Source organism: Thermobia domestica, chromosome 9, assembly GCF_964235325.1.
Source record: "Thermobia domestica chromosome 9, izTheDome1.hap1.1, whole genome shotgun sequence".
Lineage (NCBI taxonomy): Eukaryota > Metazoa > Arthropoda > Insecta > Zygentoma > Lepismatidae > Thermobia > Thermobia domestica.
Genome location: NC_137462.1, coordinates 10,473,042 through 10,500,045, shown reverse-complemented (window position 1 = coordinate 10,500,045; position 27,004 = coordinate 10,473,042). Strand labels below are relative to the sequence as shown.

The following is a 27,004-nucleotide window of genomic DNA, read 5'->3' as shown; positions in this document are numbered from 1 at the left end:
TCATAGCGTTATAATATATGATCGTACGCATACTGTTCAAAATGAACTTACATATTCAATGTAGTTGCAACTTAATTTTCTACTATTGTCTTCTATGAATATATTAATAAGAACGAATCAGAAAACCTTAGATACTGCAAATGGTATAATAAATACAAAAGGATAGCTCTTACTTAAAAACAAGTGGATTGAATTTTACAAAAGGTCAGTTTAATCTTATTTGAAAGTAACAATATTAATGATCTAATATTCGTAATACATGGAGGTTATCAGGCTCAAAATACATTATTTAAGAAATAAAATTCAACTCGAATGTCAGGAAGAAGAGAATATGTGAGAAGGTTTCCCTCCCCCTTTGAGTTACGTAGATATACATACAAATGGGACTGTTTTCCAACACAACGGAACGGATCATCATAGATAAAAATGGCTTCTGTGTTTGGAGATGATTATCCTCATGCTACAACAATATTTAGGTAGTACTGAGAGTTTCAAAAAGGAAATTTTACTCTGAAGGATAATCCAACGCCAAGTCGAGGTGTCCTCGAGCATTAATGGAGCAGCACTTCGTGCCATTCTGCGAGACAATCTTCAAGTTAGAAAGCGGTGTACCCTTTGAGTGTTTTGTATCTTGGCCGACGATCAGATGGCACATTGTTTTACATGGTGCCGTGAAATGCTGAAAAAGTGTGAAAATATTGACAGAGCTTACAAAACTTGGTTGAAAATTATAACATCCCGACCAAGGCTCAGACCAGTGTGGATGTTGGTAGACCCGCAAGGTTTTTAAAAAATCCAGATCAGTGAAGAAAATCATGGTGGTCGTATTGTTTAGTGTAAGAGGAGTTGTGCTTGAAACAAGATAGTCGCTGGGAAGCGGTATATCAAGGAGTGCCTACCTGAAGTTACCGAAACTCTCAAAAAGCTACGTCCGAGCTCAAGGATGGACACATGATTTCTTCACCACAATATAACACTCTCAAGTTTCCCCCCGAGTATTTCACCAGCACTTGAATAACATAAAATTGTTTGAGCACTCCCCTACAGTCGTGACCTCACTTCACGTTGTTCCCCGAGCTGAAAAACACTGAAAGAAAGGCGTTTAACGAGCGATGACGATCTGCTAAAAGCCTGGGACGACAGGTGTACTCCGATCTCAGATTAAGCAAGACAGACTGGTGATCGGCATTGTTTTGAAGAATCCAAATGTACTGCAAAACTTTCCTAGTTCCATTTCTATTCACTTGAAAAGAAAATATTTTGTTTGAGTCAAGCATGATACACATTAAAAAAAAATCTTGAGGGAAATATCTTATTCTCATTGAAATATGTTTTTATTGAATTAAAAGGAACAATTATTCACAATGAAATCGTAAATTTTCAGATTGATTTCTCGGTAAAGCTATTTATTTTTGTTAAGATCAAGTAGTTTTACCTCAATGGTAAAAGTTAAGAACAGAACAGACAGTTTGAAATTGTGCAAAATTGGTACCTACTGTGCTAAGAGGGGAAAAGGTCATATCGTTATGAAGATGACCGTACTAAGGTTCAACGGGATATGTAATTATGAGTATCATGGTGCTGTAAATATGGTAACATTGCTCACTATTTCACGAACATACAGATGCCTTATCAGAGCGAATCAAATAAGTAAAATTACGTTTATCATAATAAGGAGAAAAAATATGGTTCCCTCACACATTTATATCTTCTTTGTAATGGTAGTTTGAGAAATAATATGTTCTGTAGTACATTTTGCACATATTATGGGTGAATGAAACATCAAACACACCAACAATACTGAAACTGCTCCTCATGGAACGGATATTTTATCATCTAAAATACATTAAATATTTCACTAAATATCGTTTTCAGCAAATAGTACAACAGTGGTACTTTTTCAACACTGGAAGGGCGAGGTGGATCAAATTGACCCATATCTAATTTTCTAGTGGAATAGCACTAATATTTATCATGCACTTTGCTTCTAACTTTGTGACTTTATACTTTCAGTATAGTAAACTTCTGTTTATTATTATTATTATTATTATTTTATGTTTCCGAGTGAAACCTAATAAGATATTCCTACAAAGCCCTTAATAAGATATTCCATGTTGGCCCATAAAAATAAAATAAAATAAAAAAAAAAAGAATATGGGTCAAAATGACCTACTACCAGCATTTTACGTAGGTACAAATAGCAGTGCTCCAAGAAACCGAAGAAACATAAAAGTAATTTTGTATGTATATCGTAGTTCATTAAACAAAAAACAAATTACATATAAAATATTCGATCAAATATTTCAGTGGACGCTACCCGAAATATTCCACATATCGCAAGAAATGAAGCTTGAAGCTGGCAATACGGTGTTCACTTATTTGCGATTAAAATCATAAAGTTCAGATATAATAATCATTCACAAATTACAAGTCTTGAACATACAATTAGCATTCATATTTTGTAAATTTAGCAGCGAGTGCATTCCCTAAAATACAAATGTTATCCATTTGTTCACATCTTATATTTTAAAGGTCACTGATATATGCTGTAAATATAATAATTTCTAAGATACTGTTACTGTCTAGGACTAATAAATTGTATTCATAAAGAAGTTATCAGATAAAAAAAATAGCCTACTGCCAACGAAACATGTAATTATCAAAGTTAGTCTCTAAGTTATGTTTTCTTATATACGAACCATCATATTTTCGATGAAGTTCGTGGGTCTTCAAAACGTGAGCAGTTACAATTTTAAAAATTAAAAGTAAGAAAATTACTTTAGTGCGTTTATTACTTATACTCTCCTGATTTTCCTTACCTTTATTTTACTTTTTAAAACTAACCCCCCTCCTTACCGCGTTGGGGAGACTCACGAACTACATAGAAAGCCTGATGGTTCGTGTATGAAACAAACTCCGAGGTAGATGTTTGAAAACCACCAGGCAATTTATTTTATCTTTACACACACACACTTACATCCTCAGAAAATATCACGACTTCAATTACTGAATCGCATTTCGCAAGAGACGTAATGAATTAACTGTAGGAATATATTACGGTTTCAATTTAAATAACCTACTGGGCTTTGATGACAGTCACAATCACTAAATGTATATTATTTAAACTCAAATAAAGCACGATCTGCACATTATTTAAATATTTCCAGCTATAATTGATTTTGCCATACTTCTCACAATAGCGTACCAACTACTTGACTAGTTTCCTCAACATCACACTTCAGTAACCAATGGGAGTAAAAGATGGGATTATGTCGTGAACAAAACTAAAAACCACATATACTATTTAGTCAAATTACGCAATGTAAGTTCATTACTTTTGAACTTGATTGTATAAAGACTATTGCACTGAGATCTATCGTAGTCTGCAGACTTCACAATGTTTTATACTAGTATTTCACAAATGCATTAATCATAATGCATACTTAATTATTCTATGTATTCTTCCATATTAATTTGCACATTTGTTTCGTCAGGTATGAACAATCCATCAGAAGTAATTTTCTAATTTACAGATTAGTAAGCAGTAATGAAAATAACAATAAAATGCATTTCATTTTATTTGTTGGAGATTTAATATTTCTGTACGATTTATCAAAGTCATAAAAATAATAAAGTCATAAGATTTTCAATACAATTTTAATAAAATATTGGTAGTGTATGAACACTAACTTTTGGAATGCAGTATCAAATAACCGTATGGAAAAATATTTAATAACAATTTTAGAACAACTCTGTTCACATTATGACCTATCATATTCACTCTGACAGTATCTCGTTCGACGGTGTTCCTTTAAATGATGCACACTCCACTGATAATTCGATGTAAACGCAATAATTTCCTTGGTTTTGTTACTATTGCCAAATTCAAAATACTACTTTGCTCCCATATTACAATGAATCACAATAAACAATATAAAATTTTAACAACGCATAAATAACGATAATAATTTTGTGAATCAATTTAAAACAGAATATTATCTTAAAGCATTACATTCTTTAACATCTATCAACTGAGTAGCTCAGAAATTTATACGGTAGATCACTAAACATATTCCATACTGGAAGTCAGTGTATAATAAATCGGAATACTTACTGTATATTGAAAGAGAGTTTCAAAAGTTAGTTATTAAAAATATCTGAATTACAATATAAAACATTACGAGATTTTTTTTTAAGATACAAATAGCGCTGAATAAATATTTATCATAAAACGACATAGCGTTGCTGTATAATTAATTACAGCTTAGGATATGACAGAAGTCATAACCATTAGTTCATTCAACTGTAATTACTTTCTTTGAGGAAAGGGGGTCGAAGAGATTGAGGCGTCAAATTTGCATGGCTAAACTTTTATACATTTTGTATATTGACAATTATACATTGTCTGGTACCCCTATTCTTCTTTGTTTCTCAATAATATAGATTATATCTATACGAATATATATCTATATATGTACACATACACACCTCCTGACTTAAAAACACTCATATACACACACACACAATCAAGTTCAGCTACCTGCCAATCTTCTCGAATGTACTAGAGAGCACCATTTCATGCCTCCATATTCCTTCTCTCTTAAAATCAATGTCGTTTGAAATATTTTTCTTAAGAAGAAAGAAAAAAAAATCTCTCATCACAGTATGTGCTTAAAGCACTGTGTACGGTGATCATTCTGTCTTCATCCGCTTAGCTGACGGCTCACTGCTTTGAGAGTTTGAATCCTCAGAGAATGCTAATTGTGCAGAGAAATCAGTTGGACCTTGCGAATCACTGACCAGAGAGAAACCTGCAATTATAAAATTTTACAACTAAATAACCATTAACATATGACCACTGTGTACATACTTCAAGAAAGCCTGTACTTATTTCAGTCAATTATTGTATTGTTCACAGTAATACCAAAAAAAAAAAAAAAAAAAGATAAATGAATTTATAAATAATGCTCCATACATTGTAAATCCAAGCAAAAGATTTTTTCTTTTTATTTAATTAATCTTTTATTGATTCATTTGATTTTCCTTGCTTTTGGCCGATTTCAAGCTCAATGAATAGCAGTACTGTTAGGCCTCAAAGAATACGCATCTCTTATTGCATATAAATCGGATTTTTTTTTTTAATTTTACTATTATTAGAATTAGTTCCATTGAAAGATTTTCTTAAATTTGGCCCCAAGTAGGTTTTATTTGTGGAGGATAAAAACATGTCTGTGTTGTTTTTCGGGGTTCTCCCGTGTACTCCCACTTCCTTCATTTCACCATTCGTTCATTATCATTGACGTCTCCCTTACCTCTGAGCATAACTCTAGGACTAAAAAGCTCATATTTGGGAGTAAATTTATCCCTGCTCCTAATTTAAACCACAAGCAACACTCCTCAATGGAAAACATCGAAAAAAAGCACACGCCACATTTCATAAGCATGTGGTAATTTGTGGAAGACATTTTAAGACGGGATGAATTCATTCCCTTGCGTCTCGCCGATTTCAATCCCAAGCAGAAGGAAGTAATAAGATTCCAAAGGAAACGCATACTATACTTCATACAAATAAGGGAAATTCATAGTGGAACACTTCTTTTAAAATTAAATTTATTCCCTTATTTTTGACTAGTTTCAACCACAAGCAACGTAATCACTGCACAGTATCAGAGAATATATGTCAAGATGTATCAAAATACAATAAATTTTACGGAAATTATTGGGAAAAGTGTTTTGTTATGACTAAAAAGCGGGATCTGTGGAAAAATAAAACACCAAAAATGGCAAGCAAAACAAACTTTAAAAATAGGACTAAAGAATGACAATTCATATTGCAAAAATTAATGCATTCACTGTACTTGTATGTCACTAATTTACCAACAGTACTAATTAATAACTTGGAAAGTATTAATAACCAGAATGCATGAAGTACGACTATATATCATTACAAATCTTAGAAATAGAATCATAAACAAAAACTACAGAAAAAATACGCTAATGAAAACCGTACTCGAAAACTACATTTTTAAAAAATAATTCGTATTAGGAAAACAGCACTTAATAAAGCACCCATGACATGAACACACAATTTCCTTTTTATTACACTGTATCAGAAGCATTTTCTTCATGTACATGCATTGGTGTACATAACGGGGAACGTGCCAGGTTTTACCCTCCTTTACAAGAATTATACAATTCTAAAAAATAAATAATAAATTTAAAAATCATATAAAGATCAGGGTTCCCACTTTCTTTCCCCGCCCTGGAATTTTGGGTTTCCAGGACAAATCAATTTTTCAGGGCTTCGACATAGGAAGGTATAACAGGATTTCAACTGTATGTTCACAACTCACAACAGTGAAATGAAAAGTACAGAAGCTTATGCAGTGAATATTAATGCAAGTACAGTATTATTAATACACAATAATTAAATACATAAAGCGGAGCGTAATGTGCTTTTTTTTTTTTTCAACTTCCATTATACGGTAGCCACCCGATCCAGATCCAACACATGTATTTTCATTCTTTTTACATAACATTTTAATTGTGCACCGAACAAATTTACACTTGCTCTGTACTTGACTTTCTCTTTCAACAGCCTTTATTTTCTCCCGCTCTGCCATATAGCGCTGCCTTGCATGGAAGGCCTGATAAGTATTCATATGAATTTCAATAGCATTCATATGAAATTTTACTGAAGAGTAAATACTGTTGTGAAAATAGACTGAATATGGAAGATTGATTCTGGTACAAAGCACAGTTTCTGGAGGATAGTGCTAGTGAAGACAGCATCCAAGAATGGGTTGACAGACTAGTGGATGAAAGAAGAAGAAAAGAAGTTTTCCCAGCCAACCACACTGTAAAAAAAACAACCACCCACACATGCAGGATCATGACAAATTATTATTGAGCACTAAAACAAGAATAGCAAACAAAAATAGCAATCAATTAAAATCTTCATTATAATTATGAAAAATCTGACATTCAGTATTTCCGTAAATTTCAAGGACACAAATGCATTTTCAAGGACATTTCCACAATGTTTCCAGGACAAAATCAATTCAAGGACATTTCCAGGTTTTCCAGGACGAGTGGGAACCCTGAACGATATGAATACAAAACTCACGCGTTCTCTATGCAAGAAGATATTTGCGTTTCAAATTCCGAAAGCAATGACATATTAGCGCTGATATTATCGGCGATATTAATTAAACTATCAGCGATATAAGTGCTGAGGCTTGAAAACGATCGTTCGAACATCTACTGATGTGAAAGGAGAATATTCAAAAAGCACGTCACTACTTTGGGATTTACAGCAACATCAACGCGCTTTCTGTTATTTCGTTGATCAACAATGAATCACCCCTTTCGATGATGAACACTAATTTCCATATCTCACTGGTGATCTGTATTCCATAGTAACGGCGAACAAAACTTAAGAAGCAGTCATAAAATGGCAAATATTGCTAAGAATCACAATCAACTACACTTATCCACGATTTCTTGTAAAAATGGCAAAATATACCATTTTGCCACAAATACAGTTCTTAGAAGGTACATTTGCGGAGTGTCCCCTCGGGATTCGTGTAAAATTGATTCAAATACAAAGTTCTCCGCGGCCCAATGTGTATTGCACTAATTTTAGCGGCCCATACTGGTAATTTGTATATTTATGGGCCTTCATATATCCGGAATTCAATCATTTACTACTATAACGCTCGGACACAAAATTGCTTTTAGATTCTTTAGATGTAACTGGACATGAATGTGGGCATATGGAAAACAAACTGGACCAAGTACTGCTTCTCTGACACATGTTACCCACCCCGGCCGCCAATGTACCTTGTTAGTCATAACATCATCTTATATACACAAACTTAAGCTAGAGTTTAAGTTCCATCCCCTTATTCTTGACGAGTTTCAACCCCAAGCAATACGAAAAGATCTCTTAACCATGAAATAAACCACATGCCAGGTATCATTAAAATACAACACATTTTACTAAAGTAACACGCATCAAAAGTGGAAATATGCACGACCGGACAGAACAAGCAAAAATTTTACATTTGTATGTTAAAAATATCAACCGAAAAGTAATCCTATGTACTCAGAAAATTTCTGGTGTATGTAGTACCGGTAGGAACCTACTCTTCATTTGTTCATAACAGTAGTTCATTAAATTAACAATCTGCACTGGAGTTCAGCGTAGGGAGCTCACTTCTTGAGAGAGGAATCCCTGATCCGATCGGAAGCCATATGAGTTTGTGTTGTATTCGTGGAGTTCTTCCACATTCTCATTCCATCAATGTTTTTATAATCATTCACATTCAATAAGAATTCATCTCCTTTAACCTAAGGGACATGAACGTAGTATTGTATATTTTACAAGGGTACTTAACTTCAAATTTTTATCCATCTTTATTATTGGAAGTCCCGCCAGACATGGAAGACTTAGCTGTTCTACATCTCGGCAATCGCTTTAAATTCATCGCTCCTGGGAGACCGTTGTTCATTGACGTCACCACAAGAAAACAAGAATTCTTTTACCTTTGTGTTAGCCAAGACTTATGATCACTTTATTGTAATTACGGAAATGGAAAGAATTTAATTATTTGTAACTCATGGTAATCAACTTTAGCCAGCAACTCTCCTCACCTTTAACTTTCACCTTTGCTTTACTTTATTGCAATTTTTGGTATTTATTTAGTTGCGCGCAATTCAGCTTTTTAGTTTCTTAATTCGGTGTACGTTGTAATTTTTACTTGTTCAATGGTCTGTCCTTTGCTACTGTGTTTCCCCAACTCATGCTACGTAGTGCGTCTTCGGAAGCTACCTATACAGTTTTCGAGGATGTCTTAAGAGGGCTAATCACTGCGAAATTAAAATACCGCTAATTTTACAGTAATTATGTGATACCTTTAAACAGATAAAAGATAATCGAAATGTGCAACAAGAGCGCGCTAAACAATAGTATTTTGCATGAGGTATCGTTATCACGAGTCACCTAGTAGCTTTCCGTTTGCAACCATTTATAAACGCGAAAATAAATGCCGATTTTCTAAATGGTTGGAAATCGAAAGCAGATAAGTGAGTTGTGATAACGGTATCTCATGTAAAATAATATTGTCTAGCGAGCTCTTGTTCCACTTTTCGATCATCTTTTATCTATTTTGAAGATATCACATAATTACTATAAAATTAGCGGTATTTTAATTTCGCGTGATGGGGCCTCTTAAAATCAAACTGAATTCCACCTTGGATGTTTATGATAAGTTTCCTGCTTCGAACTGGAGAATGTTCTGTCATGTTCTCGTGGAGTTGAGGACATGTGTACTTGGTGACCATCAGGACCAAGGAGGGCAAGCTGTTTTTGTGGTTTGGAATATTCCACGGTGACTTTTGGCCAGACGTGGAAATATTGTCCGACGCTTCTTATCTGACGTCACACACGAGTCGAGAATAAAACCATTGAACGCAGTACTTTCGGGCTTCTTTGCTCTACGATTTTGTTTCGGCACGTAGGTGTGTTATTTGGAGTGCTACGGTGACCATCGTGGATGGACTTGGACGTTTTCACCTGTGTGAGAGATAGTAATAGTTGATAGCTGCGTATCATCTTTTCTTTCCCTAATGAATGGTTGCTGCCAAACGCTATCTGAAATGTGGGGTTTTCATTTCGAGTAAAATTCAGCCCTGTGTTTGACATGTTGTGGTAATGTTATTTTAGCTCTACTAATTGTAGCTACGTCTAATCTATATGTAACTCTTTACATGGATCTAGTCAGTCATGACTAGTGGTAGATTACGCTTCCAATTTTAGTCTTCACATTTTGTGTATGGTTTCTGCAAAAACGTCAACGTATCGTTTCATTTCAGTGGGATTTAATTTCATTTTTTAAACATCTCCAGGTGATTTTCGGTCAAAACCGGAATACTTTTAAGTTGAAACACAACACTTATTTATTTATACAATTTACATTCCATAAAGGAGAACTACAAATACGAATATAACATAGCTATCCGGGCACAGTCTAAGAGTCAAATTTTGATGATGAAATATGTTTATTTTTATATACACCTCACGTACAGAAGCTTTCAACTGTGGGTGTAAAGAACAATGGGAGGAAATTATTACGGTTGAAATGGAAACTATTAAAGAAATGCCGAAATATTAGGGGATTAAAAAAAAAAAAATACTGGAAGCAATTAGACAGAGGAAGAGAAACTGATTCGGGCACTGAGAAAAAACTGCATCTGAACACGTTAAGTACCGCGCGAGACCACGTCGGTCTCACATGAAATATTTCCTTACAGCCACGTGGTGCCAAGTTGGTCTCACACAACCTCTTATTAGCTTATGGCCTATGGTGACTCACTGATCTCACGTTTTATATTAAAATCTATTGCAGTGTATAGTAGTTAATGAGAAAGAGGCTTGGCTTGTGGAATTCTGAGTCTAACGTGGTCTGTATTACTCGAATAGATAGTGCCGAAGCAGCATAATGATAGACTATTTTTTTTCTCTTCTTAGTACGAGTACTGCGTTTAAATTTCTTTTGTACCTGTCTGTTTTCATCACTACCCCCACCTGAAGAGTAATATTCATCGGAAGTAAACACATCACAGAACAATGACTCGTTTTCACTATTGTCATCTTAATCGGATAACATCCTGCGAAAGTTCACGTATCCGCTTTTCTTCCTTAAAAGCATCCACCATTTCGAAGAAAAGTAAAAATTGTAGTCCTGAAGCTTATCTGCACTATTATTTTACAAACCACATTACCGAAAGATCTGAGTATTACTCAATTCACTCAAAACTGAGGCGAGACAATAATCACGTGGAGTAAAAGTCAATAAAGCGTGCAGAAGTTGTCGCTATATTAAACTTGTCACTAACTTATGTATTTGCAATTTTCCCGGGAAAATCCGGACACAATCGGCTAAAATTTGAGTGGTAACATGTTGGTCTCACGCGGGTACTAAGCTTATTCCAGGTGGCGGTTTATTTGAGGCCGTGTGAGACCAACGTGTCACCATAAGAAAGTACCAATACTACAGAATTACCTACAATGAGAAATTGTTACTTAGAATAACACACAGAAACGACAAATGAGGAAAACACATTTGGCCACAGGAGGATGTTTTTGTAGCGACATAGATGGCATTTAACGTGTTAAAAGACACGATAGAACAAACAATAGAAGGAAAAAGAGGGAAGGAGTGAAATAAAGGTCAGCTGAAAAGTGTGGTATACGGAATAATCTCCGTTCATGCCAAGTGATCTACCAATGATAGCAGAATGCCTATTATGATGATAATCTACTTTGATATGTATAGTGTGTCTGACAAAAATTCGCTAGCACTTTCGATCAATTCATCGTTCTCAGGCACTTACAAACTAAAAAACTGTAAGAGGTGCCGAACATATGAAACCTGATCTGAAGTTAATGTGAAACTTACATGTATTTGAATCCTCCGCCATAGCAAAGTTGGAATTCGAAGAATCCATGGCTGCTTTCCTAGCAGGTGTGTTCTCCTTGTTAGAATGGTCTTTTCCTTTCTTTTTCTGCAAACATTAAAACAATTGTTTTCAACTACTCCAAACTATTGACTTATATCAAAGTACTATGCGCATATTTAACTGTTCCCGTATAAGATACATAATTGTAACAGACCGATTAACGGTTGTTTACATTCTATTTGAATTGGCTCCCGGATTGTAATGTTTACCCGTATTGCAATGTTTACCGGTTGTTTGAGGCAGCGTTAAAGTTGGTTCGTGTATTATAATACTGCACCCTAGTGTTTCCAAAGATTCGTTTTGACGTTAATTGGTTTGTTGCAGATGAAATAAATGACACGAAAAGTGATCAGTTTTATATGAGATACGCTAACACAACAATAATTTACCACTAAAACTTCGAACTGTTTCTTTCCACAACTGTTTCGCGTTACTGTCCATTCATAGTTTAATATAGTACAAATTTACTTTATATTTTACCTTACCTCATATACGTATGTCTGTCAATTATTCACGTGATACTACCCGTGTTTCATTTGTTATGCGCCCTGATGTTCATTTGTTACTCATTCTGATGTTTATTTGTTACTCATTCTGGCTATCACTACAAGAGGGCGTTTGAATCGCTATGCGGGCATTTACTTTGCAAATGGCGACCTGCTTGAACAGTGAGAGCAGCGGTCGTCACAGCAACGGGAAATGTTTTCAAGACGTGGCTAGGTGAGTTTGAAAATTTATGTTATGTGGTTATTTCTGATAACTATGAAATGTCATTTAATAGATAGAACGGCTGCTTATTTGAATAGAGTTTTGTATAGTAACAGGAGATATATAAATTTGTTTTAGTTCGTAATTGATCATGTAATATTAAAACCGCGATTATTAAGGTCTGGTGACGCGACTAAGATGACGTAGTTGACCACCATGAAGTAAAGAACATAGAAGGCGGTCTGAGTTAGGCTCCTTTAAATTTGGAAATTTGATAGCTAAAATATATATTCGGGAAGTTAACCTTATCTAAATTTTAATCTTTTGGTGAACCGAGACAATTAGAAAGTGAAGAAATTAACCGAGGAGCCTGACTTCAAAATTAATTTAAACACCGTTAGGCCCAAGGCCGCCAAATACCATCTCCGCCATTACTGGTGAAGTATAGTAATGGCAAGGGGGATGTAATTTTTCGAAGTTGAAGACAATGGGCCACACGGACGGTCTCCTGCGTTTGTAGGGTACCGAACTGGTGATCCAGTGGAATCAATTTTGGAGTGTAAGAAGTGGGAAGGATTGGACTCACATAATCTGTGGAACTTTCCTAACTGGTAACATCTTTTCTTTGTTTTCTTGTTCAGTTATGAAGTGCTTCAAGATCACCATGCGTAGTTAAATAGAAAACGTTACGCGTCTTTCAAGCTCATTGTCATAGTCCACTCATGTACTTATAATTGCATGCCATAAGCATGTATGATCGAAGTATTAAATCTTATGTACTTGATACGTGAACCTGAAAATTTTGTGTGTTGACATGATAAACTTTACTTTGCACGCACTCCTCCATAGTAATGTGCTTTGAGATTTTCTTTTTTGAATGTTTAGGTTAGGTAGGCTTAGTCTAAATACATTGATACATTATGTCCCATAATAGTGTTTTGTTTCGTGAAATATTTGCTGTAGGTTATTTATGTCGGCTAGGTTAGGAAATTAAATTTTGTCCGTGCTTTCGAATTTAATATGTGTCTGTAGGTAGGTTAAATCTGAAAGATGTGTCCCATAATATTTTGGTTAGGTTAGAGAATGTAATTTTGCCTGTGATTTCAAATCTAATATGTGCCTTTCGTTTTGCCATGTGATATATTTTATATTTTTTTTTCGGGGTGAACTTCACTTTGAACGCACTCGTGATAACTTGACGGTTTATGTTAGAATATTAAATGCTCTGTAACGTATGCCATTGATAAATGTTAATGATGATGAAATTTCTTTGGGAGTGCCTTCATTTATATACTACTGTTTTGTTTTTAAAAAAAATACATTTGTGTAGGTTAGGGAAAAGTATATCGTAAGTGTATTGCCGGTGATAATTGTACTTTGAACGTGTTCTTCCATATCGTGTGTTCTTTTGATATCATTTCGTAATATATTTTGTATGTGCGCTTTCCATATTTCATCGTGTGTTTTTTTTTTTTATACTGATTAGTAATACATTTCTGCATGCGCAATACGTGTGAAATCGGGAAAATTGTGCTTTGAACGTGTTTTATTATTTAGTGATGTGCCCTTTTCATAGTATCTAGTAATATACTCGTTGTTTCGCAACATATATTTTAAATTAGCTTCTTTGATGTTGATATCGGCCTGTGCTGATCCGGTGAAATTTTATTTGGACATATTTTCGGATTTAATATCATTATTTCTAAAACTATCACTTCGTGTAACGTTGATGTTTACTTTGAACGTGCCATGATTATAGTTATGTGCCTGTTCATTAAACATATATATTTTGCCTCATCGAAACCAATAACTTTGGAATATGTCTCAACTTGCTTCACCCAACTAGAATATGATTCCTTACGCGTATCCATCCCTCTTCAAGCTTAACTGATTATGAACAGAAACAATAATAAGTTAAAATGATAATAGTTGGAAAGGCGTTTCAATATTTGAACCTGTCGAGTAGATTAAATTTTTTTTTTTTTCTTTCACTCACTACACATTTGTAAATATTTCATTCTTCATTAATAGCAGTGTTTTTCCACGTTATATGTATTATAAAAATGATGAATAGGCTAATGTGAAGTATGAAAATGCTACTTATTCACTTTAAGTTAAAAGAATGACGTTGTAGTAGTAATGATATGGCCTATGTTTGTATTTTATTTGATATACGACAGGGATAATATAAAGAATGAACGCTTAATTAAGATGTTTATTTAGAAATATAGAAGTAGAGAGGATGGATCGCCAATTTTGTTTTAGTATTAAGAATTTCCTATATGTATCAATGTTGAGAATCATGTTTGATAATACGAATATGTTAAACCACTATGATAACATATTTCCATATAAGATGTTGATAAAGTATCTTTGAGATACCATGATGGAGGCAAATGTTTAATGACACAATTTTTTTTAAATCTGTTATTATGTAATCGTTAACTAATGGCACAAATAAATTAGTCTTGAGAATTTGACTTTATGATTTCAAATGCAATTCATAAACTTGAACTTAGAAGGTTCTAATTGCTTATTTTCTTTATATATACTAATTAAGCTGGACAATGTTGACTCTTATTCTTGGTTGGCCACAAAACAAGAATCTGGAAACTTCTGATGATAAATAATAGCTTTATCGTTGTGTCTTTCTTTTCTTTTGCTAAAGTTAATGCAACCTGAACATTAAATCTAATATAACCTTGATTTTTTTTTGATACCGTAAAATCGGTTTGTTATATAATGCTACACAAATCAGACATGGTACTGATATCACTGGCTACCACCTATCTTAATTTTACTAAATCTAAGCTTTCTTTACAGTATGAGTGCAAATAACAAAGTAAGATTTTTATTTGCAACAAATAAGACCTAAGACCCACAAAATTACCTTTCACTAGATGTAGATATTATTACTAAAGCACATGAAAAGTTGTGGTTATATATAGATATATATATATAAGGTTCCATACCCTCACGCACAGTAACTGCATGCTCTTACTACGAACATGTGTTATTGTGTTCAAAGATAAACAACACCAGATGACGGACGGAGACTACCAGGAAGACCACAAAGACGACCGACCTCCCTTTCAAGAAGTTGTCTATAAACTAAAGTATCAGCTGACAGTTAATCATTCACCTATCAACACCTTTCTCCTGAGACTGCTATGAGCAAAGGACATATCCTCTAATCATCATTCTCCCGAAGCTGCACTGAGTGAAGGAGTCATTCACGCTACCTAAAGACAAACTCACCTTTTCCGAGGTCACTTCTGTGCGCCAAGGACTATTTTAACTGTGGAAATATCTTTTTAGATAGTTACAAAGAAATTTTGTAAACTGTTTATAGGACTTTAATCTTCTTATAAAAGCTGAAGGGTTTAAATCCCAGACGTTTATCATTTAGACCGAACACGACGTAGTCTCAATTCTTTTATTGCTGCTCAATTTGACACGATATTAGCTTTTAAACTGCTTCTATTATTTCCGATTTTTCACGGTAAGGTAACCTGTACTTTCTAACATACAAGTACGAATAGAAGATGGTTTCGTACTTATTTGTTTCAACGCACAACAACAAAGGCTATGTAAAGCAGACGTGAAAGTTCTGTTATTGCTGCCGTCCTGCATCCAAGTTTCCAACGCGAATGACTCTGTGTAACCATACACTGATGAAGTCCTCTGGAGGGTTCTTTTACGAATCGCTAAGTATGCGATACTGTCTAGGACCGAAAGTTTGTTTCAACAAAGGAAACTCACAGAAATCTTCTTAGAGGGTGCAGAGGAGTTTTACACAGATGTCTCTGAAAAAGATGCATATATTCCTGCTCCACGTATCATCCAACTGTACGTCACCACTGACCGTGCTGAATGAGTTAACGCATTGTTCTACTGAATGACAAAGAAAGAGAAGGGATTTTTGGTTCATCTTGTTTTTTAGATGTTACGGTTTGTAGTCAATCATATTACAAAAAAATCAGATGCAATCACCTCATGATATCACTTGGAGAATATCTACTACAAAACGAATTATTAAACTTTTATACATGATTGAGAAACAAAATGTCTTTCTTACTACATGAACATACGGCACATATGTCTTTCGGCATTAGTGTTGTATTGCCAGACCAATTTGAAAATCGAAAAGTACGAAAATGTACTGCATTCGGTTATATTTGGTTAGTTTACATTAAGTTACGTTAGATTACGTTACCTTAAGCGTGTAGTATTAGTACACGGATCCACAGTAGAAGCAGTAGTAGGAATAATAATAATAATAATAATAATAATAATAATAATAATAATAATAATAATAATAATAATAATAATAATAATAATAATAATAATAATAATAATAGGAGTAAAAGAAAGGGGTTAGAAGCCCCGCAGGCTTGGTTGGGTTCTGTTTCCGACATGAAATGGGCAAATTATAGACTTGCCCAAATCTGTCTGTACATTTTACCATCTATGGAACCGTATAGTAAAACAAGTGTATCTCTCCGAGAAATAGTCCATCCGCCGCTTACAACATCAAAAACAACCAACAAATACAACCACTTTCTTAACTTTTACTATACCCCTTACCTGACTTACACTCATTCTTCCTCACATGCAATTGGTCCGGCGATAAAGCACTTAAGCCTATCTATCTTTCAGTCACAAAGCAGCTAAACTAATTAGTCAATTTAGCAAAATTTGAAGTTTCCAAGAAATTCAATCTGATTATTGATAACAGATACAGAAAGAAATCGTATACACATAACTCACCTGTTCACTACTGGATACTGGAACCCACTTATAAATCTTCATCGTCGTATCTCCTATAGTTACCCATTTCTTCTCCCTGGAAGGAAAGAACACACTTTCATTAGATTCACTTGCGTCTGGAAAGGAATAGAGAACACCAGGCTACTATTTCTCTCTCTCTCTTAAGAGTCAACGTGCCTTAAGAATTACAATTTTGATATCCGTACATGTCATCCAATTCACACCTTTTATTTAAATTTCTGAAAATTTTATAAAATTCGAAGACGAATATTCATTTGGCGAAACTTGACATTCTGTCCAAGGACTTTTTAAAAAGTAAAATTATTTCAATGGAAAGACATATTTTTTTACTTTTACGGTCTAGTACTTTTATTTCTTTGTATGATTTACTGGATGATTGTGGTAATTCCATTAAATTCGTTCCTCGATAAAACTGGATTTAAAAAATCCAACGTTTTAATTCAATGTGTATAAGTTTCAGGTGGCTACTGAATAGAAAATTCTTGAAACACCGAAATGCTGAACAAGACTGCATTATTCATAAAAATAAATACTTTACATGTTACGTTTCGTTCTTCCAAGGTCTGATTAGGATCTTGGTTAGAAGATCGAAAGCTAACATGTAAAGTATTTATTTTTATGAATAGTACAGTCTTGTTCAGCAGTTCAGTGTTTTATTTCTGTTCTTATTTGCAAGACGTGGAGCAATGTTGTGTTGTCAGTAGGAAATTCTTGTAATTGATTACGTATGGTTATAAATCAGTGGTCGCTAAACTTATAAAGCTTCTGCACTACTAATATCCTTTTTAAATCCTACTGTTAGCTACTAAAAGAACTACAAACTATTTCTTTTTAAAAAATCTTACATTTGTTTATTCCCTATAATCTTAAATTTCTAGTAAAATGAAATCAAACTATTTTGACAGATTGTTAGCCTGTTTATAGTATTTTCAGGCCTTAACTGGACTTTTAACTTCAGACATTAGTTTTAGCAGAGATAAAACTAATGCAGATGGTTTGATATTTGGAAACGTCACCATGAAGTTCACACGATTCACATTTTTAGTTCTTTTTATTTTTTTGGTTTGAACCATTTTTTTTAAACCAGCTGGTGTAAATCAGCCAATCCTGAAAGTAAACACTTCTTAAAAAAAAAATTAAAAAAAAAATAACTAGCAAAATTGTATGTAGGATTTTGACTTCAAAATATTCCATGCCTTCTTTTTGAAACAAAATAAAATTAAAATAAAACAAGAGAAATACGTACATTTATATGATACGCTTAAAGGTCGCATATCTAGAGCTTTGTTTTGGGTGGTTCTGTATATTCTTGAAATTTTACAGTCAAGTTTTATATAACCACCATCATGGTTTACCCAGTCCTCAAGGTTTCTGAAGTTTTAACAAGAGGAATTCAACATATGAAGGGTATGAGGCAAGAACATGGTAATCCACAATTTTACTACTTTAAGAAATTAGAGGTTTTCTGGTGCACAATCATTTTCAAAGTCAGAAAGATGATTTTTCACGTAAGACTATACATGAAAGACTAAACGAAACGTATGCGTTGCTCTCTATCCAGTGCTGCATAACTCAGCATTGTTGGTTACCATGTTCTTACCTCACACCCTTCATATCTTTACGGAACCCCTCCTGCACCCTCCAAAAAACTACGGAATATATTTAAGTTAAGCCAAATACAACTGCACAACGAACATGACTGAATGAATGAAATATCTATTAGTTATGCCTTTACTCACAAACTTTAAGCTTCCCTCAAATAAAAATTATGACTTTAGAAAAACTAAATATTAGAAAGAAAAACCCTTCCCAAAATACTTTTCTAAATCCGCCACTGATTCTCAGTGTAAAATGATCTTCAAGGTTGTACCGCAAGATTACTGTTAAATATATAACCAAAACGAAATATTAGTTATGCCTGTACTCATAAACTTCAAGCTCCTCCCAAAGTACTTTTCTAAATCCTCTACTGATTATTTGTATAAAATGGTATTCAAGGTTGTATTCGGAAAATTATTCCTAAATCATTACACAGCTACAGTATAACAGAAATGTGGAAGTACGGTTTGACGAATATATTGAAAAACGTACGCTTTGACGGATATATAGAAAAACATAAGTTTAATTTTTGCGCTAGAAGCTAGATTACTGAGCTCTTAGAAATGAAACACGGATTACAAACTGAAATGATCCAGAGAAGAAAAAAATGTTGATAACTCAAAAGTTAAAGGAAAAGAAAAAAAGTTGATAAGTCAAAAGTTAAAATAAAGTTAAATAACCTAAAATTTCCCTCAAATACTACATTCTTTATGTTTGCTTTAATTCGTAAAACGTGCTCCATCCATCTTGGTGGTGAATTCCAGAGCGAAATATGGCATTTAGGTCATGGAAATCTTATCTAACTATAGAATATACCATAAGAAAGCTATTTAGATAGAAAAATCATGAATATGAAAAAAGCCAAAATTTCCAAAATTCTCGTTTTTTTTTCAAAAAAAGTCTGCTTTTTATGTGAAAAAACCATCAATTCAAAAAAGCCAGCTTTTTTGCATCTCTAGCTGTACTATGAAAAAAATTTGGTTAGTAGTTTTCTTACTTTTTTAAATTTTAATTTTGTATTTTGCGATTTCAAAATAGGTATTACAGAAATTTTTATTAATACAATAAAATGTGCTAAATACTCATATAATTATTATTCACATTGCGTGGAGGAAGGAACAGATTTCTCGTCGTCTGCTGGTAAGTACAAATGTTTTCATGAGATATCGCGACAATCACTGAAACCGCTTCCCCCTCCGCAAGGATTGTAGCCTTAATTTCTCTCAAATTTCAGCTAACTTCGCCACAGATCCCAAGCGCAGTCCCGTGCGTCTGTGTTGCTTTCCATGCACCATGGTGCTTACTAGTAGTTAAATGTATGTCGACAGATGGTTGATGGTTGGTCGCTCCTTCCTCCGGTAAACACAACTCTTGTATCCGCTAGATGGTGCTGGTGTTTCAATCTCGTACTGAAGCGCAGTGAAGACATAGTTAAAGCCACGAGACATTTATATTTTTAGTCTATTTATTTATTTATTTTTTGTACTTGGTGTAAACCAAAATTAAAACAATAAATTTTGCTCCAATTATTTGTTTACCGCCGGTAAACGTGACTTCCACGCTGCTGTATGTATCTCTCCGCCAAATAGTCCCTTCCGCCTTTATGTGTAATGCAGCTTACATCAAAAACAACTAACAACTAGTATTTTCTTAACACCAACTGTTCCCCTCACAAACCAAAATAAAATCTCCAGCTCATCTGTTAAAATTTTCTAAAATTCGTCCGGCGATAGAGCAGTTAATTCAGTTTATTCGTCTTGAATTAATATTCGGATAAATACTCCTGGAAATGCCCAAATTTCTACCCGAAACATTTGATACTGTTGTACACAAGACAACACTCTATACGATCTGTGCCTTAAATCTAAATTCCTCGAAAGAGGAGGGAAAAAAAAGTCGAGTAAATTATTCTTTCCGTTCCTTATTTTGTTTAATATAAAAGTGATGGGGTTGTCTTAGAGTAGCTGTAACTACAGATTAAGAATACAAGGGAAAATGTATAAAACAGTGACCAATTTGAATGTATACATGTTCTTAGTACTGATAAATAAGTTCCTTAAAAGCATTACTATTCTCTCCAAATTTACCTGTAAAGTTTAATTGAAATGTCCCCGAATTCTTAATCTGGACCGTTTTGTTCCTCTCTCATGGTAAAAGACCTCCAGTTACTACGGAAAATTGATATTTGTAGTCTTAATGATACCAATATTTATTTTCATATATGGATCGGAGTTCACAAATGGGGATAAAAATGTATATACTATAAAAGATTAAAGAGATTCGCGTATTTAATGTCAAAAGGTCACCTATAAGTCACTTCCACAAATAGACTGCCGTAGGAAACTGTCATTTAAACAGTCAGCAATATATGATAGAAATCATCATTAAGTTTAGAATCTGACAATCAAAACAGGTACACTAACATATAAACATAGTAAACTTATCACTTACATCCATTACCATTACAGAAGAAAACCATTACTTACCAGTGTCGAACTTTGTCTACAACTTGCATTACTCTCTTTATATCATCTTTTGCTCGACTCCTGGTTTCTGCCCGAACAGATCGAGACATCATTTTGATAATGTTTGGTTACGAATTTTTCTCTTTCTTGCCGCTACAACTAACAGGAAGAAATTAAACGACAATTGCCGAACACTTCCCACTTCCAGTGATCCGTTCTCCTTGCAGGAAACAGACAATATTCGAATAGATGGCACTGCAATGCGTACCTTTTATTTACGTAACAAATGCGAACGAACATATTAAAAGGAATTTTTACTCTTTTATTCCACATTTTACATAGCCAAAGTTCAATAATTACTTGTTTCTTACTAATATTGAAATTGTAATATATCTGTTGAGAAAATATATGATAGAAGGGGACTTATGCGAGGTCTTTGACATATGATTAGAGTCATACTAAAGGCCTGACTACTGCTGGGGAAAAATGTTAGTCTACCTCTTTAGTATGGTACTAATCACACGTCAGAACGATTCTGCAAAACACCCAAAATGTTTAAACAATTGCATTATTTTGATCTGCATATAGCCTATCTATAAGCAGTCCCATCATGTGGATAGAACAAGCGGGTGTTGCCCCTGGCCCTACGCCACAAAAAAAATGGTTATTTGATTTAGAGTTTTGTGTCCCGTTCAACACTGGGGCTATATAAGACATAAGACCTTATGCAGAGTCATTCTGACGCGTGATTAGAATCATACTAAAGATTTCGACTAACATATGTTTCATGCAGTAGTCAGGCCTTTAGCATGACACTAATCATTCTTCAAAACGACTCTGCATAAGGCGGATAGGATCTCTATATAAGATAGGCTATATAAGATCTACAGCTTAATGTAGGATACAAATCACATGAGAACCTATTGGATCTCTCTCGCCGGAGGTTTGTACGCTAGCCAAACACTTACGAGGGAGTTTTTTGGGCGTTCAACGAAAGTAACAAGTCTACTCTTTTTAATTTATTCTCTTGGGATTCAAAACATTAGAGATGGTGAACCATCATTTTCTAAGATATTTTAACCATTTATTTGCGGATGGTACTTTGAAGCACCACGTATTGAGTTCATCGCGCAATATGAATTGTGTTGAAAACTTCTTTGAATAATGAAGTACGGTATACATATTTGATTCAGTTGTAAGCAGGTAGTAGGATTATCCCAGGCAACACGTACGTGTACGGCACATGTGCACTATCTATGCATAAGCCGTACATGTGCACATGTGTATTTGTGTGGATGATGCACACATACATAACGCATGCTTAAGCCGTACATGTGAATTTGCCTGGATGAAGCACACATGCATAACCCGTGTATGTGCACATGTGAAGTTGCGTGGGTTATGCACACGTACATAACCCGTGATTAAGTCGTGCATGTGAACATGTGCATTTGCATGAATGAAGCACACATTTATATAACCCTGCCTAAGCCGTTATTTGCACATGTGCATTTGCGTGGATGAAGCACACGTACATAACCCGTGCTTAAGCCGTGCATGTGCACATGTGCATTTGCACGGCTACTGCACATGTGTACGACACGTCTAAAATACCGTGCAAGTGTATACTTTTACTTTCATTCTACTAGTATTTAAAACATGATATTAAATGGTAGTTGTCGTTTCTCCTCCAGGCGGTGTTATGGAGACTTTTCGACGAATGACAGTTGAATGACTGTAAAATGACCTATTATTTTAGACAATATTGAAAACCCAATAGAATTTTTACATTAGTTACAGCAAAATTTGAAACTATATTTGAAACGTCGCTTATACTTACCCCCGTTTGAAACCACAACATGGGCGTCCTTGGGGACAACTACAAATTAATTTGTTATAACTTATTATACCTTATTAGAAATACTTTATCAGAACTGCTAAATATATTTGAAGTAAGATTCAAGAAAGATAACTATGCTTGAATTTAGCAATGATTAATATTTGCTTACTATATTGACTAGAGCTTTAATTATGTGTTATGATACCTTTACTGATTTAGTACTTTATTTGTAACCTGTGTTACATACATTTTAGGATAACTTTGGTTGTTTCGACTATTTGATTGTAGATATTACAGTACGATTAGAATTTATTTTATATTTGAAATATGACGTAATATTAAGAAGGGAAGTATCAATGAGCTAATATCGAAACCTACCGTAAAATTTCACTCAGAGGAAGGAAATCCCACAGAAAGACCACACACAAAAAAGCAGCTGCATTTTTGAAGTGGAATTAATCAAAATGGCAGTTTGAAATGTCGCGTATTCATGTCGACAATTGCACAATACGATCAGTATCACCCTTTGTAAACTGCCTTTAATAATAAAAAGTCAATAACAACAATGTGGGTACATACTATATCTAAGAAGAAGTCGTACGGTAATGTGAACCTTGACGGCAGCCATCTTGAATGAAGGTCAAGTTTTGTAAATAGAAATACAGCAATATGATACATGATTTTGGGCTAGAATTTAAGCAGAAAAACAATGGTAGGAATAGTTTTAAGACAAGTGCATTTGGTAAAAAGTTACAAGCATATTTATTGTGTGTGTTTCCATGTGCACAACTCCCGAATGAAGCAGCTGTCCAACAATTTGTAAAATACAAAAATATAGGAAACATCCTCTATATTTTTCTAATTTGCACCAAATGTTGTTGAGCAAAGCTACACACTTGTAGGAGTTACATTTCAATCGTGACAACTTATTTTTGGACAGCTGCTTCATTCGGGAGTTGTGAACATTGAAACTTACACAATAAATATGCCTGTAACTTTTTACCAAATGCACTTGTCTTAAAACTATTGCTACCATTGTTTTTCTGCTTAAATTCTATCCCAAAATCATGTATCACATTGCTCTATTCCTGTTTACAAAACTTGACCTTCATTCAAGATGGCGGATTTCAAGATGGCTACCGTCAAGGTTCACATTACCGTACGACTTCCCCTTAGGTATAGTAAGTACCCACATTGTTGTTATTGACTTTTTATTATTAACAGGCAGTTTACAAGGGGTGGTACTGAACGTATTGTGCAATTGTCGACATGGATACGCGACATTTCAATCTGCCATTTTGGTTAATACACTTTAAAAACGCAGCTGCTTTTTGTGTGTGGTCTTTCTGTGGGACTTCCTTTCTCTGAGAAAAATTTTACGATAGGTTTCGATGTGAGCTCATCGTTACTTCCCTTGCAAGTATGAAGTATTGATAACTAATACTTTAACTATGACTTATTAGGAACACAAGTTCAGACTATAGCTTGCAGGTTCAAAATTACTATTTTTCTTTTAAGAAGTGATGGTTACCAAGTTTTAAGAGCAAGGACAATTGATTTGTACAGTAGTGACAGCTATTATACTGGATTGCAGATATGTTATCTACATAACTTTATTTATATTGCAATTAGCAGATAGAAGTATCTTATTTTATAAATACTTGGTGATACAGATTCCTTTAATCATCTATAAAGGACATACTTATTAATAGCATTTAGATTTGCCTGGTTGGAATCAAATAACAGCGTTAACAATGATCAATATTATTACCCATTTGGAGAGAGTTTTTAATTTTTGAGTTGATACAACAAAAATATACGGTAGAGGCTTATTATGTACTTGGAATTATAGATTTTACTAAGTAATGCCATGATTATGAATTATTACGATTTTGAGGAACGTATTGCTATGTGTTGGTTTTATAATAAGAACTAAATGGTTTAGAATATCACGAATTGACTGATGGTTGTTAGAATATTGTTATCTATTTAGAATAGATACAAGGGAACGCAGCTTGTGACAAGTATTATCCTATTTGAATTACTAAAACATAACTGACAAACTGACATGTTTTGTTTTTATATTATAATATAAATGGTTTGCAATTTTATGTAATGCTAGCTGAAGAGTACATTACAGACATTTATTTTAATAGATAGCCGGGCCAGCACAACTAGTGAAAACTAATATTTTGTTTAAAGCTATTTAAGCATGATTGAAATTATTACATGATTCCATTTTATTTCACTAGATAGGAAGGCAGCGCAACTACTGATAACTATTATACTATTTTAACTATGAAAGAAATTAAAGTTGAATATGTTTTTGCTTTATAATAAGATATATTTGGTTTACATTTATGGATGAGTTTTTTGATTAATCCACTAGTTATTTATTTATGTTAGATACGACAGTGGTGCCCACCCCCCTCATGTCCATGACGCACCCCACTCAATTGTCTATCCGTAGGTGTTCTTCCATGAAAAAAATCTTTTCGATTATTTTTTACACACCCTCAAGCATATTTATATAGATTTTTAACCCCCCAAATATTTCAATGATGCAGTTTGCGTCATAGCCCTCCTTGTGGGCACCCCTGGATACGAGGTAGCACAACTAGCGACGTCTATTATTTTATTTGAAGTATTAAATTCGTGAATGCCAGACTTATTTGTTCTTTTATTATGAGATGTATTTGCTTTACATTAAAGTTGGATATTTTGATTAGTACAATACTAAAATCTATATATGTTAAATAGAAGGCAATACAACTAGTGACATCAACTAACTAGTGACATCAATGTTAGGTTGATTTGTTTACTTTTTATTATAAGCTATAACAGGTTTACATTTAAGGATTGATATTTGATTACTATAAGAACAAGATTATTCATGTTAGATAGGAGACAGCGCAACTAACGACATCTATTAATTTATTTGAATTATTAAATTCATGAGTGTCAGATTGAATTGTTTTACTTCAAATATTCGTTTATTAAATAGTAAGTATCTTTAAAATGACTGCATCGTAACAAGATATATAGGCGTTAAATACGACTCACTATACCCCATTTCTATGTATTACATTGTGTTTAAATTATTAGATTCTTGAATGACAGACTAAGACGTTTTGCTTTTATGCTAAAAGACTAATTATTTCGAATATTTAATCAATCAATAAATAAATATTAGTGAATATGCATTATATGTTTATTTTACATAACTTTAACCTGCATTTATTTTGTTGTTCATATCAACTTGTTATTGTAGACATTGTTTTCTTGTTAAAGAAATCTAATAAGGTAAATATAATTGCATAATGGAAGGTAAATTGAAATTATATATTTGTAGCTTACACATTGAATAAATATTGTTTTGATTCATGAGTTGATGACGAAAAGTTGAACAAACACACTGTGAATTTTATATTTTTATATCAGTAAGCATAACATTAAGGATAACTTTTAGGAATATGGACTAATTTTCTTGTACTGAAGAACAATATATTTTTATAAGCAGAAGTTTTTTCAAATACAGGAAGTTTTAGTAATCATAAGGATTATTTACAACTAATTGATAATACTATATCGATGAGACTTGAGTTTATGATGTGGAGATATATCAGGAGAATACGATGGATGAGAAATATCTTGATATTTTTATTTATGAAGATTCTCAATGTATTTTTATTTAATATTTGAACGTCGATTAACATTTTAATACAGACATCAAGTATTTTATTTTAGATTGATTATACACAAAACTATAGAGTATTTTCAGTACTGATGAATTACATGATGATTTGCTTATAGATTATGATGAAGGTTTGAAATCCTACCAAGACAATGTTTGGGAATGGATAAATGTTTTAATCATTTTATAAATGTTTTGATACATGTATTTTAATCAAAAGTTTTAACATAATGAAGGATTTGTTCATAGTTTACCACATACAAAGAATTATGCAATTATTAGAAGTTTATTGACAATTTATATCTTACATGACAGTCTTGAGAGTATATTAGCATTAATAATTGCAGAGAACTGTTTCTTTATGATAATTTGTTTTATTTTTCT

General features: G+C 33.6%; 1 protein-coding gene across 1 annotated transcript; it reads right to left on the bottom strand.

Annotated features, from left to right (window-relative positions):
- Positions 1-200: 200 nt before the first annotated feature.
- Positions 201-21,332, bottom strand: BCL7-like (chromatin remodeling complex subunit BCL7B-like protein). The gene is made up of 4 exons (XM_081770600.1): positions 21,108-21,332; positions 17,002-17,077; positions 11,463-11,568; positions 201-4,811 (listed from the first exon to the last, which is right to left on the bottom strand). The coding sequence occupies exons 1-4, from the start codon at positions 21,197-21,199 to the stop codon at positions 4,693-4,695; spliced, it is 393 nt and encodes a 130-aa protein (XP_081626726.1). The 5' UTR covers positions 21,200-21,332; the 3' UTR covers positions 201-4,692.
- Between the last annotated feature and the right edge of the window lie 5,672 nt (positions 21,333-27,004).